At 39.2% G+C, this 15,749-nt stretch overlaps 1 protein-coding gene across 7 annotated transcripts in view; it reads left to right on the top strand.

Annotated features, from left to right (window-relative positions):
• The window catches only part of LOC120450172 (protein nutcracker), a 96,374-nt gene that overhangs the window by 22,150 nt on the left and 58,475 nt on the right, over positions 1-15,749 (top strand). For 3 of the 7 annotated variants that reach the window (XM_039633024.2, XM_039633020.2, XM_039633021.2), the window contains exon 2: positions 5,111-6,112. The exons of the other annotated variants lie outside the window; for them this stretch is intronic. In XM_039633024.2, the coding sequence (XP_039488958.1) occupies positions 5,293-6,112 (820 nt within the window). In that variant the 5' untranslated portion in view covers positions 5,111-5,292. The remainder of the gene's footprint in view (positions 1-5,110; positions 6,113-15,749) is intronic. 7 annotated transcript variants of the gene reach the window in all.

The raw sequence follows: 15,749 nt of genomic DNA, 5'->3' as shown, positions 1-15,749 counted from the left end.
CCCAAAACGCATTCTCTGCTCCCTTTTTTTGCCTTTCCTTGTTGTTTTCCGACAGTGGGGCTTGCCTAATTGAAACCAAGCTCAACTGAAGAATAAGGAAAGAGCTACATTCTATTCAGAGTTTATTCTAGTATTTCCCAGAAATTTTTCAGCTATTAATAAAGTATAAATGTATAATAAAGTAAAACTATAGGACATACATTTTTCGAGTTTCCAATCATTGTTTACTTTATATTATCAGCTGTTAATCAGCTGCTTCATCAAAAGTGCGCAGTGTGACCATGCATGGCAAGCAAAATTACAAATTTTTCGAATTTCAAAACATCCCCATGCAATTTACAACAAATTCCTTTTGATAAATTGCATACTGTAGTGTTTGGCTTTGTGGGCGCCGTTTGCGCGCAAATTTAAATTTATGCGAACTTTGCTGTCCGCTCTCTCTTTCTCCCCGCATATGCCCATCTCTTTCCCCTCTCCGGGATGAAGAAGTTTCTGCCGAAACAACAAAAAAACAACGGAGAATGACGACTCTTGTCCAACGTTTTGTTTGTGTTTTTGTCCATTGGTTTTTGCTGTCTGCCGCGTTTTTGCGTTTTTGTTGCTGCCATTGTCGTTGCAACGGCAGAAAGAGATGGGGCGACTGGGGAGCGACAGAGAGGGCTGCTGCAGACAGAGATAGCGAATTGCCAGTGAATTGTGAATTGCGTTCCATTAGCAGCAACCCCGAACACTTGTACTTGCGGACTGTGCTGCATGGGCACAGTGGAATGGGATGTATTTGAATTGGAGTTATTACTGTGCACGCTTGTAATATTTTCCCCAGTAAATATTGGCAACTTGGCATTTAAGAGGTATTTGCTTGTTTTCCAGAGTTAAGAGTATCTTAAACAAAACATTTCTGCACCTGCACAAAATGTGTCCGGTAAGCCACCCCTAATTGCCCACTGTGCAGCCCACTGTGCGACAGCTGCTGGTCAAAAGAGTTGATTGTTGTTGGTTTTGCCCACTGCTGCTGTTTCGCTTTTTGTTGCCTTTTCTGTTTGTTGCTGCCTCCGTATTTCCTTCACCTCTCCCCCTTTCCCGCCTTTCCTTTCCTTTCCTTTCAATTTTCTTGTGGCGTTCGACAAATTTGTAGTTTAAAGTCGCGTGTGCTGGAAGTTGTTATTATTATACTTTTGTTTTTTTCGCTGCTGCCGCTTTTACATAAACAATATTTTTTTGTTGTACACAAAAGTTCTGCTGCCACCGTTTTTATCTGTGTTTTTTTTCTGGATTTTTTTTGCGCTCTTAATTGGATTTGATTGCTTTTGGCTGGCGGCGCCTCTCAAACGAAAAATCCATGAATCTGAGAGGTTTTTTTTTTTTGCTGATGTTGCTGCCGCAAATCGCATTAGTTTTTGTTACTATTTGGTTCCCAACGCTTTCCTTTCTTGTCTCACATTTATTTCGATTTTTTTCGCAAGCCCATTGTTTGGTTTTTACAGGCGAGATTCCCTAAACCGGATGTTCCCATAACTTGAACTACATTTCTAGAACTAAATGGCTAAATTACCCTTATCTCTTAGGCCTTTCTTGACTTTTTCCAAATAAGTTTCCTTTAACCTAAAAGAAATAATCTTCTTTTATATTATTTAAAGTAAAAAAAAATAATCCTATTTTATCTCGATTAATTACTAATGGAAATGAAGAACCTTTTCAAGTAAATATGATTACATTCATAAGTTGATCGATGGGAAATTGCCATATTATTTTACCATACTTTAACTTAAGATTTTTAATAGATTTGTTTAAAAGACGTTAGACTGTATTTCAGTTTATTTCTTTTGCAAAGCCAGAGTTGCCCCAAAACTGAAAGTCGGGCCTCCCTCTCAGTGTGTGCGTCTCTTTCTAGCCCGCACTGCTGCCGTCTCTTTCCCATGAGAATAAAATCGCTAAACTACTGAACTGTAAATGAGGTTCAATGAACTTGCCACAAGGCGAGTGCAAGAGAGACGGAGACTGCGAGCGAGCGAGAGGGGGACATTCGCTCTTTGTTGGAGCTTTTTCCTCATATTTTTTTTACATTTTTTTTTTAATATGCGCCTGCTGACGTTGCAAGTTGCTTGCATCGTTCCACATGTGCAATGTGCAATATGCAATATGTTGCAGCCTGCCCACCACCCCCTGGAGCCCCCAACCGCCCCCGCACTTTCCCTCCGCCCCAGCAAGCAACGCATTTGCTAATTTAATCGCCTCTCTTTCTTTTGGCGCCGTCTCTTTCGCACCCCGTTTCAATGGATGTTCATTAAAACAAATGCTGTCGACATAAAAAATAAGTTGTATGTTGGCTTCGTCACTACGACGAAAAAATACACATAAACATAAGTGTAATTACTTATTTTTTGCATATTAAAAAAAGAGATCATTAAAATTCAAAGGTAAATTGAAAAAATATTTTTTTTGTTAGGTGTTATGTTTTTAACAAAATGTGTTACTATATATAATTTTATATATATTTGTTGTGGTGTTTTTTTGCACTGCCTTTAGCAACAAATGTTCCACATTCAGCCCCCCCTCCCACGTTTCCTACCCTACTTCCTGAGCCCTCTTCAATTCTCGCCTGGCCGCCTTTTTAATGCGAGTCGCGCGCCAAATCCACAAAGCTGAATACCAAAAAAAAAAAAAAAAAAAAATGTAAAGTAAAAAGTTAACTAACTGCCGACTCAAAACAGAATCGAAGCTAACGAGCCAAAAGTCAGTGCACTGGAACAAGCCACTCAAAAAACCACAAAACATCGGACAGCGGACCACAAATGCCTAGTTACTGTTACTCTTGGCCAAGATTTCGCCCAGCGCTTTTCTGCTTAACAATTCTCCACTATTTCCATCGACTTTGTGGGCCAGCAGAGCAGGCAAGAAATTAAAAACATACAGATATTTATATGGGCACTTTAATGACGGCCAGTCATTAAGAGTAGGCCTAAACGGCTCTTGAGCTGAAGGAATTCAGATTCGAAAAGTTTCTGGAGGGGCTCAATCTAAAATATATAAATCTTGGAATAATTTCTAAATTTCTCCTTAGTGTTTTTTAAATATTTTACAAGAAGCGTTGGCACTCAGAGATCACGAAAAAGTGAAAACAAATTTAACCAAAAGCAGAACGATTCGAATTAAAGGAAGGAACACGAATTGAATTTCAATTCGCCGCACAGTAAAAATATTCGTTTTCTGTTGGCCGCCCTTTTTGCCCTCGAGTTCCTTAATATGTTCAAGTTCCTTCATATCTTCAGGTTCCTTAATATCTTCAGGTTCCAGCTGTCGTGTCTGGTTTATTATTTTTTCTTCGATTTCTGGATGGTGCCGCTTTGTGTGTATCCTGTCATCATCATAATCTGCCCGTAATTCCGCTTACCTGTGCGCTTTGCGTGTCTGCTCTTCTCCTTTTCTCCGATTCCCCGATGCCCCGATTCTCCTTTTGCCCGATTCTCCTTTTCTCTGATTCTCCTTTTCCCCGATTCTCCTTTTCCTCGATTCTCCTTTTCTCCGATTCTCACATTTTTTCACTGCCATATCTCTCTGGCTGAACCTTTCAACTGAACGAAGTTACCTACCTGCGTTCCAATATGCATTCTAATAAGATTTTCCCCAACTCGAGCTGACTCAACTCGTTGCCCTTTGACCTTACCACGAGTTTTCGAATGGAAGAAAATTGGGGGGGGGAAAAAGATTTTAAATTCTGTGGGGAAACTTTTTGGCTTTCCGTTCGAGTCGAGTTTGGGTTTCGTTGTGTCTGAGCTGCAAATAGGATTTGTTTCACCACCGGGATTTAAATGCACTTTCGCACTTTGCAGTGCGGCGGTAGTTTTGTTCTTTTGGCTTAAATTTCCAAAATGGGATTTATTTCTTTGGGTAAATAGTGGCTATTTAAGCAGATTCGAATTTGTAATGAGATCATCTATACTTTACTGGTGCTAATTGCCCTTTAACAGTCTTATTTTCATACAGTCTAACAAAAAAGCTTGTTAGAGTTCGGACTTTTAGTCTTATTTTCATGGGCTTTTCTGTTAGAGTTCTGAATTTCAATGACTTGTGTCGACTTAAAATAGGAAATTTAAACATATTTCTCTACTTATTTCGATTATCGCCACAATTTACCCCTTTCGCTTATCTTAAAGAGCTGGAAATTGGCTCGGCAAGTAGCGCCCCTCGTGTGTTTAACCCCTTTCCTCAAACCCACTTGGCTTGGTTACACTCGATTTCCCCACGGACACTTCAATTTGAAGCGCACCCCCCTGTTCCCCCCGGCTGCCTCGTCCTTGTCCATTTCCTTTGTTGCCTTTGGCCATCCTCCAGAAATCCTTTGGAGCCCTTTTCCCTCCAGCTCGTTTTGGCTTCTTTTGTTTCAGTTCAAGTGGAGCAGTGGTGCAGTGCACATGATGATGCTCCATTTCCTTGGATGGATTTCCATCAACTCCATCAGTGTGTTTCTCACTCTATTTTCACCCCGGCTTTCCCTCCGCATCATTTTGGCATGGAAAATCTTCACCAGCTGTCGGCAATTGCAGCGTTTTTGATGACGACAACGTCAAGTGGTTGCGTTCTGTGTGTTTTTACTGTGGCTTTTGTGGCATTTTGTGGAAAATGCTAGCTGCATTCTCAGTTAATTTTCTCGAAGGGAAACCCATGTAAGCAATATTGTTGTTGGTTGTGTTATTTTACCTCTGGTCAAATGCCAAATTGTTGAGTAAATGGACTAGGCAAGATACAAACTTTCTCAAAATAATTTACCAAATGCAAACGGTAGTTGAGTTTAAGCACAAAAATGATTTGAGCAAAAAAGGTCTCTGATGTTAAAGTTTAATTATTTATCACATTAAAAAACAATTATGTGTAGGTGAAGAGAAAAGTCGTGGTTTTTGCTGCCTTTTGATAGAAAACTTGCGCCATTCAGAATTATTTGAAGGGCAATTAAAGCGATTCAAATAGAAACATAAATTACGCAGAACATTTGCTGCTAAATCAAGTGACAAGTGCCTAGTTAAACTGTGCTTGCGATTGCCTGCTGCCCCAGAAAACACGGCAACTTGCAACAAGCAAACGCCAACAACCAGCAACCTCATTTTAATTGCAGCAATTAAGGCGCCGAAAGAAAAGTGAAACCCTTGAAAAAGTGACACAAGAAGAGTGAAGTGGGTGTGAAAAGCGTGGAAAACATAGGAAAAGCCACGCACACGGGCGTGCTAACCGCCAATTAGCCGAACAACCAAAGTCACGTGACAATGAAGTAGTAAGAGTGTTTCCCACTCGACAATCATGTCGCTGCGCAGCAACAAGTTGCACAGCCAACAGTCGACGGCCAGCAGCAACAGCAACGGCAGCAACAGCAGTGGCAACAGCAACAGCAGCAACTTGCAACAGCAGCAACATCCGCCAATGGCTTATCAACAGCAGCAGCAACAACTGCTGCAACAGCTGCAGCAGCAGCAGAAGTTCCAGGCGCAGCAGCGAGGCAACACCAGTCGCAATAATCTGGCCACTTTGGTGGCGGCCATCAATGGACACGACGGTGGTCAGAACTCACCAGGCAACAGTGGCTATCAACTGTCACCCGCTGCGGCCTCCAGGGTGGCCCATGCACCGCCCCACTCGCCGCTGGGTCCACCCTCGTACTCCGCTGCCACCGCGCAGTCCGCCTTCAGTTACTACGGACAGCATCAGCAGCATCAGCAACATCAGTTGCAATTGAACCACAATTACCAGCAACAGCAGCAATTCCAGTTGCAACAGCAGCAACAGCAACAGCAGCTGCAGCTGCAGCTGCCACCGCCCGATCTCACCGATGGCATCGATCATCCCTCCGCCCAGACGGCCACGCCCCCGGACTCGCCAAACGCCCAGTCCACTGGGCCATCGGATCTGGAGCAGCAGCTGTGTGTGGTCGCCAAAATGCAGAAATCGGTGACCATCACTGTCACGCCGCAGCGCAGCAACTCGATGGACTTCCTCAACTTCGAGGAGAAGCGACAGCTCATCGCCTCCTCGTTATCCTTATCGGATATCCTGCACAGCAGCAATGCGCAGCAGCAGCAGCAGGCGGTCAAGGATGGACTGGCCATCAATGGGGGGCAGTGCGGTAAGTTTCGGAAGGAGATGGTAGAGGGGTTTCCTTGGGGAAATATAAATGGAGATGGCAACTCAAACTTTGGGATTTAATACTATTGCATATATGGAAAGTCTTACAATGTTGAATAATTCTAATTAAAGACATTTACTTTATGATTGAAATATAATGAAGTGAGTTATGTAAAGCTTTGCAAAGGAGGATAATTATTATTTAATTTATAAAGACATAAATATAATGAAGTGAGTTGAAATAATCTACTCTATCCAAAAGTGCGTGTGAAAAGGTGCCCTTTAACCTCCTGTTTGGTTTTAAAACTGAAGCCATTTTAAAGGGGAACCGCATTCCATTGGAGCTACACCCTTTGCACCACACCCTCAAAATTCCCATTCCCACTCCCCTTCCCTTTCCCCCTTCCCCTCGACATGTATGTCACACCTGATGTGTGTGCAGTGCCAAAAGAGAAAGAATTAAAGCGGTGCCCTCTGCCCTCCCCTCTCTCCTCACTCTGTTGTTCAGCATATTGTTTCGCTTTAGGCATCAGATAAAAGCGTTGACAAACCCAATCCGCTGCCGAACGCAGCCCCGCCCTGTTTTTTTTCCATCCCCAACCGCCCACAATCGCAGAGTCAAGTGCAGTGAACCATTTTTGGGGCCCGGCGACGGGCAAACAGAAATGGAAAATGGGAAACGAACGAAAAACGATGAAAAAAATCACATTTCCGCTCTGCACTGAAGTGTAAAAAACGAATTAACAAAGGAAATAAAGTATTGGAGTTTAAGTTCGAAATGCGCATGCAAACCAAAACTTCTTTAACAGATGTTTAAATGAATTATATTCAAACTGAAGTGCGTTTATCTGAATCGAAACGTTTAATAATTTCGCTAAACTTCAATTTAAATTAAAATTTTATCTGAAAGTTTTGAGATAATTTCTCATTTATTTATTGCTTTTAAATATATTCTACATTTTAAATTGAACATCTTTATCAAGAGCCGTTTGTTTTATGCTCTTTTATTTATTGTGCCTCGTTCTATAAGTTTATTAGCCCCTTTATTTGCCACCTTTTATTAGACTCATTCAACAAGTCATCGTGGCAATCATTTCTGCCCCATATCCGATTACCGTGACATGTCAATACAAATCACCGTGGACCTCAGTTGCCAACTTAACCCACTTACCCACTGGGCAAATCTCACCGCAGCCGCCTGGCATTTCTTTCTCTATTTTATATATATTTCTCCATAATATTATTTCGAGTTGAGTGACTCATAATCGGGCATCATCAATCAAAGCAAACTTAATTCGAGTCGAGAGAGAAATGCCGAGCGAGGCAATAAAATAATACAGCCAACCAGTGAGCTTGTTGACTATTTTTAGAAAAATTCGCTAAGTTATTGGCATTTAAAGATGCAATTAAAGTGCTTTGCACTTGCCTTTGTCTTTGCCACAGTTTCTGCCGAAGATTTCAAGTTCAAGTGGCGACTTGAAATGGCTTTTTAATGCGTCTGCCCTCGCGGGCACGTGGCTGAAAATAATAAAATTAAAGCAGTTAGGCGATGGAGTTTGTGGGCTAATTCAGTGTGTCAAACCAGAGTCGATGATTCATTCCAGTTATGTGAGGAGGTTGTACGCAAACACAGGTGTTCGTCGCTAGCTGCACCTCAAGAAATTTAGTAATAAATTAAAATAGAAAAGCTTAACTTTTTGGAGATAATTTACTGATCGCTATTGATATTGATTTTCGATTGATGGCGTCAGTGTCAGAGAAATTTGATGTCAAATTTATACTTAAAAAGCTAGTATGAATGTTAGTAATAAATATGTCTATAGATACCACAAGTAATGATCAGATACTTATTGCCACATTGTGGTTAACCACGAAAGTGGTGTCCAATTGTTTTCCGTGCATGTATCGAAGTCAACGTCTTTGTTTCGCTGTTGTTTTGTTTTTTGTGTTGTTAGTGTTGTTTGACTGCTTTTGGCTTAGCCGCATTCCTTGAATATTTTTGCAATTATTTTGTATAAAAGTGATGTCGATTAAATCGGGTTTTCTGCGACTTGTAACTTTCGTTGCCGCCGATGTGATGTGCGAAATTGTCAAGCATTTATATAACAACAGCTTTTATAGCCCGGTCATCAATTGATCTCCGAATTAAAAGCCCCCTGTGCTATTTCCCATGACATTTATTTTTTATTTTTAGCAAAAATTGTAAAATCAATAGCAAAAAACAAACACTGGCGATGGGAATTTTACGATGTTCAATTACTGGTTCGCCAAAAAGGCAAACAACAAATTGCCTTCAATAAAGCATAAATCGAACTAACTGCCGATCCCCTCCACCCCTTTTGCCACCTGAAAACGCTTTACAATTTCGTTTCAATTCATTTTCCCTAACGGGCAAGTCTTCTGGAAATTGTTCTAGACCGGCATTTCCCCCTTTTTTGCTTCAAATTTCGCTGCCCAGCTGTGCAAATCAATAAGCTGCTGTACTAGTAGTATTCTTATTTTTTTTTCCAATTTTCCATCCTATCTATAATAAGGCCATAAACTGTATACAATGTCGCGTCGCTCCACCTAAAAATTTCATTGAAGTAGATTCGATTCTGGTTTTGTTTTTCTTTTTTTTTTACAATTTGCTGCTCGTTTTTCTTTTTCAATTTGCACGCCAATTTCGCTGTCAGATCTACAGTTACTGCCCATTAGCCGTAAAAAACACAGTAGCCATAAAAGTGGAGTGCTGAAATGAGGAGGCAAGTCGAGTCTCGAGCTGACTGGAGCTGAAAGCCTGACAGCCGGCGGACGCCAAAAAAGCAAACAAAGTTGTCGAAACGGTAGCAGGAATAATAATTACAAAGTCAGGCGAGCACATGTTCTCCTTAACCCATTGGAGTCTGTTTTTTCAAAGGCTCTAGGAAGTATCTCTAGATGGAGATGGTTAAAATTCGTAAAAATAGCCAGTACTATAAATTACTTAAATTTGATTCTATTTCCCAAATTTTATATTATATATTAAAAATGTAATGATGTAGGGATAACCTGCTGCTTTTAAAGCTTATATACTACAGCTAAGTGCTTAATGGCGCCACAAAAACGAGGGGTTAATGCTGAACTTCAAACTTGACACATGAAGTGGGATAAAGAGGATTCTCGAGCTTTTGTCAGTGCACAATTTTTTGAAGGGGGGTGTGTCCTCCGTTTCGCTATTTATACACCACAAAAGACAGGTACACAATGGAGCCACTGGAATCTGCGTATCCTGCGTTCTTTTACTGCGTTCTTTTTAACCCACTCATGTTCCGCATCCAAATTTAGTTTCTATTGTTCTCATGCTCACCTTTTTTCGATTGACGGGCATTGGGGCAAAAATTTGGTCATCGCCCTGTCTCTCTACTCTTTGTGAATTTATGAATTTATGGGGCCCTAATCGAAGCGAACCGCATTAATCAATATTTTCGGCGTCAAAATGTTTGGCTGATTAAAATTCTTCTATTTTCGGCCTGTCTGCCGAAGGGAAGTGGGCGTTTTTACAATCTTGAATTTGGATTCTTACGTAAGTCGCTTTTTGCGTGCTTACAATTATTTGGCGTTCTTGTGTGTGGGTTTAATCGCAGGTGCTAATTGCTGTCGGCTGGAAATGATTACTATTGATTACTTTAGATGATTATCCGCTTCATTAGTAAAGTGAGAAATATTTGGTTATTTTTTAATTGATTTTTTGTTGTCGCTGTCTTTGGTTTCCAGGTGCGATAAACTTTCTTAGTCATCAAGCGGTGTTGCTTGTGTTGCTTTGACTTGGTGCTTTTGTCTTGGAACTGTGGCTTTGGTTATGGCCAGATAAGAGTTGTTTGCATAAAACGTGAGTTTACCCATGATTGATAAGTATTTACGTACTGGTCGATTGGGGAATCGGAAGATAGCTCACCGGGTTTTTTGCACCACTTGTGTTGTTAAGAATTTGGCAACTGAGGTTGGGTTTATATGGAAAAAACATAAAATAATTTATAGACTTGAACATTAATACCCATCAAAAACCAATTCCTTTTGCCACAAACTGACTTTATCTGAAAACCTATTCATTTCGGAACCAAAGTTCAAGTTAGCCGGCGGCTTTAACTTCATTTCACGAGTTTTGAAAGCGTTTTAACACATTTACCTGACGGCTTCTTGAACAAAAAGCTTTGGCACTAAACTTGGAAACCAGGCAACGAATCGAAGCCATGACCCATTGATGATCCGAGCAATATGATTAATGAAACGACGTCTGTAATGACCCTCGGCAAACTCACTTAGTGCCAATAACTTGGCCCAGTGTATGCTGAATACTATGGCTATATTTCTATATATTTATATACGAGTATATATGTCCCATAGTGCCATCGAACAATGATCGATCATAGTGGATGGACCGCACCCCGGCCAAATAAAACATAAAGCCAACACGACGGCCATTAATCAGGAAAATGTTTATGTTAATCGGTCAATCGACAGAGTTCAGCACAAAAAGTTCTGCATTCAAAAGAACACCACACCATTCCAAAGAGATTGCAATTTGCTTGCTGTTAATGGCTGAATATGTAAGAGGCTTTGTAAAGTTCAATTTATACGTGAACAAAAATGCGTGAATGTGTATTGCTTCCAGAGGAAAAAATCATGGAAAATATATAAATGCAATAAAAGTTGCTTCAATATAGGAATGCAAAGAATAGTCAAAGAAACTAAATCAACCAAAAAAGTGAACTGAAAACAGTGTCCTGTACTTTGTACTTCGAATTCCAAGATATGTAAAAATCAAGATACTGGTTTCTCAGTGCATTTATGTATTCCGATTTGTATCTGTCAGTATTCATCTGGTGGCTGCGCTTAATTAATGAGTAGGAACTGCAAATGATGGCCAGACAGCGGAAGCTGCATTGCAGGTCAAGAGTTTTTGGGGCCCAGTCCATTTCAAAATTGATATCACTTCGTTCGCGCTCTGTCTCTTGCACACTTACGCTGTCTGTCTCTTTCCGGCGGCACAAATATCTAGACTCTAAGTACAGTCTGTGCAAAATGTGTCAAAGTTTGTTGCTCATTTCCGTTGAGTGTCATCGTCATCATCATCATCATCAGCGTCAACGTCAACGTCGTTATTATCATCATCCTGTGCAGACATCCAAGCAGACATTGTCCAGGTGTCGGATTCTGTTTGCGTTGCCATTTTCCAACCTGCCCACCTTTTTCCACAGATTTCCCTTATCTGTCTGGCTGTTGGCCAATTTGACAGTTGGAAAGTTTGCCACTCAGCGGCGGACAAAGTTTTCCCGATGTGAAAAACTGTTTGCAGCCATTGCAAAAAAATATCAATTAACTGTAGTTAAAGTTTGTCTTTTGTGTTAAGAATTTACATTCAACGAGATTCATTCAACAGATATTGGTATTTAGGATTCATTCAGATGGCTCAAAGTTTTACAGTCGATTTAAGATGCGCTGCATAAATTTAATTGCTTTTTAGTGAGGGGAATAATTATAGCTCAAATATTTTACGTAATTTATTCTGATTGCTCACTTGTAATTTTCTCATACATGTTGTACAATTTATATGCAAATTTCCAGGCAACTTTAAGACTCCAACGCAAATTAGTTTAACAACATTTTACTTACAGTTGCGAAAAAAATAATAGCACCACCATACCTTTTTTTTTTATCGATCAAATAAATTAAGGTTGAGGTACCGATAGAACCAAATACTGATTTTTCGCATAATGCTAGATATTTTTCCCATCCAAAAATGAAAAAAAAAATTTGAATTGTTCATACCTTAATTTTTTATAATTTTTTTTGGGCGGCAAGGTCTAAAATGAGGCGAAAACAAAAATAGCACCACTATCGATTTTTTCAAATAATCAATAATAATCGAAGGGTTACTTTGGTAAAAAGCATGTGGTTATGAAACTTGACACTTGTTCTATTATTTCGAAAACGATTTTTAAAAAATTTCCTTTAAAAAATCATTAAAATGGGACGTGGAAAGCACTGCACTGAAGAAAAACGTGACTTGATAAAAAAACTCATTTCTGAAGGAAAATCTTTTAGAAATATTGGCCAAATCCTTCAATGCTCAAACAAAATTATAGGAAATGCAATCACCTACAACGAGAATCCCGAAAAACGTGGGAAAAAACAATCATTGGGCACCCATCTCTTCAAAAGGCTAGTGCCCGAGAGCAAGAAGGATCCATTTAAAGCTCCTACCGAACTGAAAAAGGATCTCAACATATCCGCAACAGTGCAAATAGTTCACACATGTCTAAGGGAACATGGCTTAAAAGGCTGTAGTCCAAGGAAAGGTCCTTTTTTTAAATGGGAGACACATACCCAAGCGCATTAAGTTCGTCAAGGAACATTTAAATTGGCCATGCGAAAGATGGACGAACTTTTTATTGTCAGATGAGAGCAAGGTGGTTTTTTTTGGTAGGAATGGATCTTGATCGAATGTAAGACGCCCTAGGAACACCGAATATAAGCCAAACGACACAGTAGAAGCAATTAAACACGGCGGATCCAGTGTAATGGTATGGACATGTTTTTCTTACAAGGGAGTTGGACCAATACATTGGATAAAAACCATAATGGATCAGCATGTGTATGTGGATATTTTGGAGACGGTTATGCTACCCTTTGCTGAATATGATATGCCGCTAAAATGGGTCTTCCAACAAGACAATGACCCCAAGCATACCAGCAGGAAAGCCAAGGAATGGTTCCAAAATAAATCAGTTCATGTTCTGGAGTGGCCTGCGCAGTCGCCAGACCTCAATCCCATCGAAAACCTTTGGTCGGATATTAAAAAGGCAGTTGCAGCTTTTAAGCCAATCAATAACGAAAGCCTATGGACCGTGATTAAGGAGTCCTGGAGCAATATAACCACAAAACGGTGCCAGGACCTGGTTGACTCCATGCCAAAGCGTTGCGCAGCTGTTATTGCTAATAAAGGATACACTACCAAATACTAAATTAATGGGATCGGCGTAGTTTTAATATACAATCACTTGTTATTAATGATTTTGTTACTGTTAAGTTTATATTTTATGTTTAAAGCATTTTTTATGAAGTGGTGCTATTATTTTTTTCGCCTTATTTTGTCATTTTTCATAAAGTTCCTTAAATAAGTTAAGAATTCATAGAACAATTGTGATTTTTTTTTATTTTCTAAAAAGTGAATTGTTTAACCTTTCTAAAAAGGTATTTCAGATCCTTTTAAACCCAAAATTGTAGGTAGGAGACTTATTCAAAGTTTTACTGGGCAAGTGGTGCTATTTTTTTTTTCGCAGCTGTATATCATTATCCCTTGTGTTTACAGTTGTACTTTAAATGCTTGTAAAAAAAAGTCAACTATTTTTCTAAAAACTAATGAAAATTGCCTTGGAAAAGAATGGTATGCAAAAATTCTCTGTTTGTAAGCCAGCAAGAAAATAAATACAATGCAAAGTGATATAACCCTGACATACATTTGCGAAAATTATTTTGTGAGCTGATTAAACAAATGACATATACAAGCGCAAAATTTTCCAAGGATTTTTAATTAAATGTGCTGTGTGTTTAAATTGAAGTTCAATTTGATTTTTTTAGGTCGACAAATGAAATTCAAATTTTATGGTAATAAAGAAAAACATTTCTTATGTCTTGCCTGATGGCTTTATTTGCGTTATCAAAATATCTTGTAAGTGGTATGTAAATATTTACCTTCGATTTGGTAGACGAAAGGGCATTGAACCTTGTTTAAATAAATATGAATGAACAACAGAATAAAGTGTTCAAAGTTGTGATATGTGGACATTTGAGACTCTACCCTTGAGATTTTTTCAATTTCATCTCCACCACACGAGTCAATTAAGCCGATGACGATGTTCATATCTATTTATAAAACCCTTCGGAAGATGTCAAATGTCAATGCAATTAGCCGCGTGCATTTTATAAATGTCCAACGGGGCGTATGAGGGTTTTGATTAAAGCTGGAAAAAAGAGAGAATAACAAATAGGAGGCAGCTGCAAAGAGTCTTCAACGATTTATGGCCAAGCATTTAATGTGCAATTTGTTATTGTTCATTCGTTCGATCGTCGCATGATTCATTGCCATTCCATTATTCATAAAGTCTCCTTCGCCGTTTAATTTGAACGATTGTTAGCCACACGAATTTCGACCAATTACGTGCTCTGCTCTCGTGTTGGGAGAAATACAGAGAAACATAGAGAAATGGAGAAGCAGAGAAAAAGAGAAACAGAGAAGCCGGGAATCAGTTCTGAAATTGCTTTCATAATTGACTTTGACACAGACGCCGGCAATTTGCCGGGAAATAATGGGAATTGTGCCTGCAACGGCATACAATTAGCTGCAACTTTGAATGCCTGGGTTCAGTTGAAACAATAAGTATTTTTGTATTGGAATTTGGTAGCAATAAATCTCAAATGGCAGGTGAAAGATGTTATTAGGAACTCAAGTGCATAATAAAGTTATTTATATATATTTAGGCACTTTGAATTAAAAGATGATGAAGCAAGTCGTTTGCAATAAACAAGTTAATTGTTCCAAAATTTTATTAATAAAGTCAGAGCTCTGCTATTTTAGTTTAAAAGTTTATTTATGAGTTATAAGCACTTTGGATTAAGTTTATTTATGAGTTATAAGCACTTTGAATTAAATGATAAAGTAACTGACTTTAAGTAAACAAATTCATTGATTCAAAATGCCATTAATAAAGTCAGAGCTCTGCTATTTTTCGAGATCTTAATAATCAGTAACTCTATACAGTGTCCGCAGTAATTTAGCCGTCACTCTGCTCAATGTCAACAACTATCTAGGGGCGATGTAAAGTGATTCGGATTTTGTCATTGCCGATGACTGCGCCGCTTTGCCTCAATGCTTCGGTTCATTCACGAAACATATACATGTGTACAAAAATAAACAAATTTCAAATCAATACACCCCGCCCTGTTTTGCCTTTGCTGCGCAACGTTGCGTATACGTAATGTGATTTTAAAATTTTGTGCATGTGCATTTGAGACCAGCGCTGCCTGTGTGTGTGTTCCTCCGATGCTTTTTCGATACCTTTTTGCTCAACTATATTCCACCAGGCGTGACCTATCCCCCCTGAACTGAACTAAAACCCTTTCACTTGCCAATTCGATTGCACACGATTACATTTAATTTCAGGCTTCATATTGCAATCAAATCGACATTAGACCGGGCCCACAAATTGCCAGCGACGCTCTGTGCGTTCAATTCATTTGTAATTGCCGTTGCCTGGCTTCAATTAGCGCCGAATAACCTTCAAAAAAAAAAGAAACTGAAAACCAAAAAAAAATTAGCATGCGGTGCAAATGAGAGAAAACTGCAATTTATTTTTCATACAATTTGTTACACTTTTTCTTTTCTCTGCAAGTGTTTCACTTGCCGCCAAAGGCTTCATCCTGTCTGACATTTGGGCCATGCTTTTTTCTCTCACTCAACTAGAGATGAGTCCGTGATTTCAATTAGGTCTTAAAAATTATAATATTAACCAGAAAGGTATGCGAAATCATTTGTTAGTATAATGTGCATATGTAAGTACATTATAGTGGCCGAAAAAATTAAACTTACAGATGCTTTGGTTAATAATAACACATTT

This window comes from Drosophila santomea, chromosome 3L (genome assembly GCF_016746245.2).
Source record: "Drosophila santomea strain STO CAGO 1482 chromosome 3L, Prin_Dsan_1.1, whole genome shotgun sequence".
Classification (NCBI taxonomy): domain Eukaryota; kingdom Metazoa; phylum Arthropoda; class Insecta; order Diptera; family Drosophilidae; genus Drosophila; species Drosophila santomea.
The sequence above is the reverse complement of the archived record's forward strand: the minus strand, read 5'-3'. Positions and strand labels throughout refer to the sequence as shown.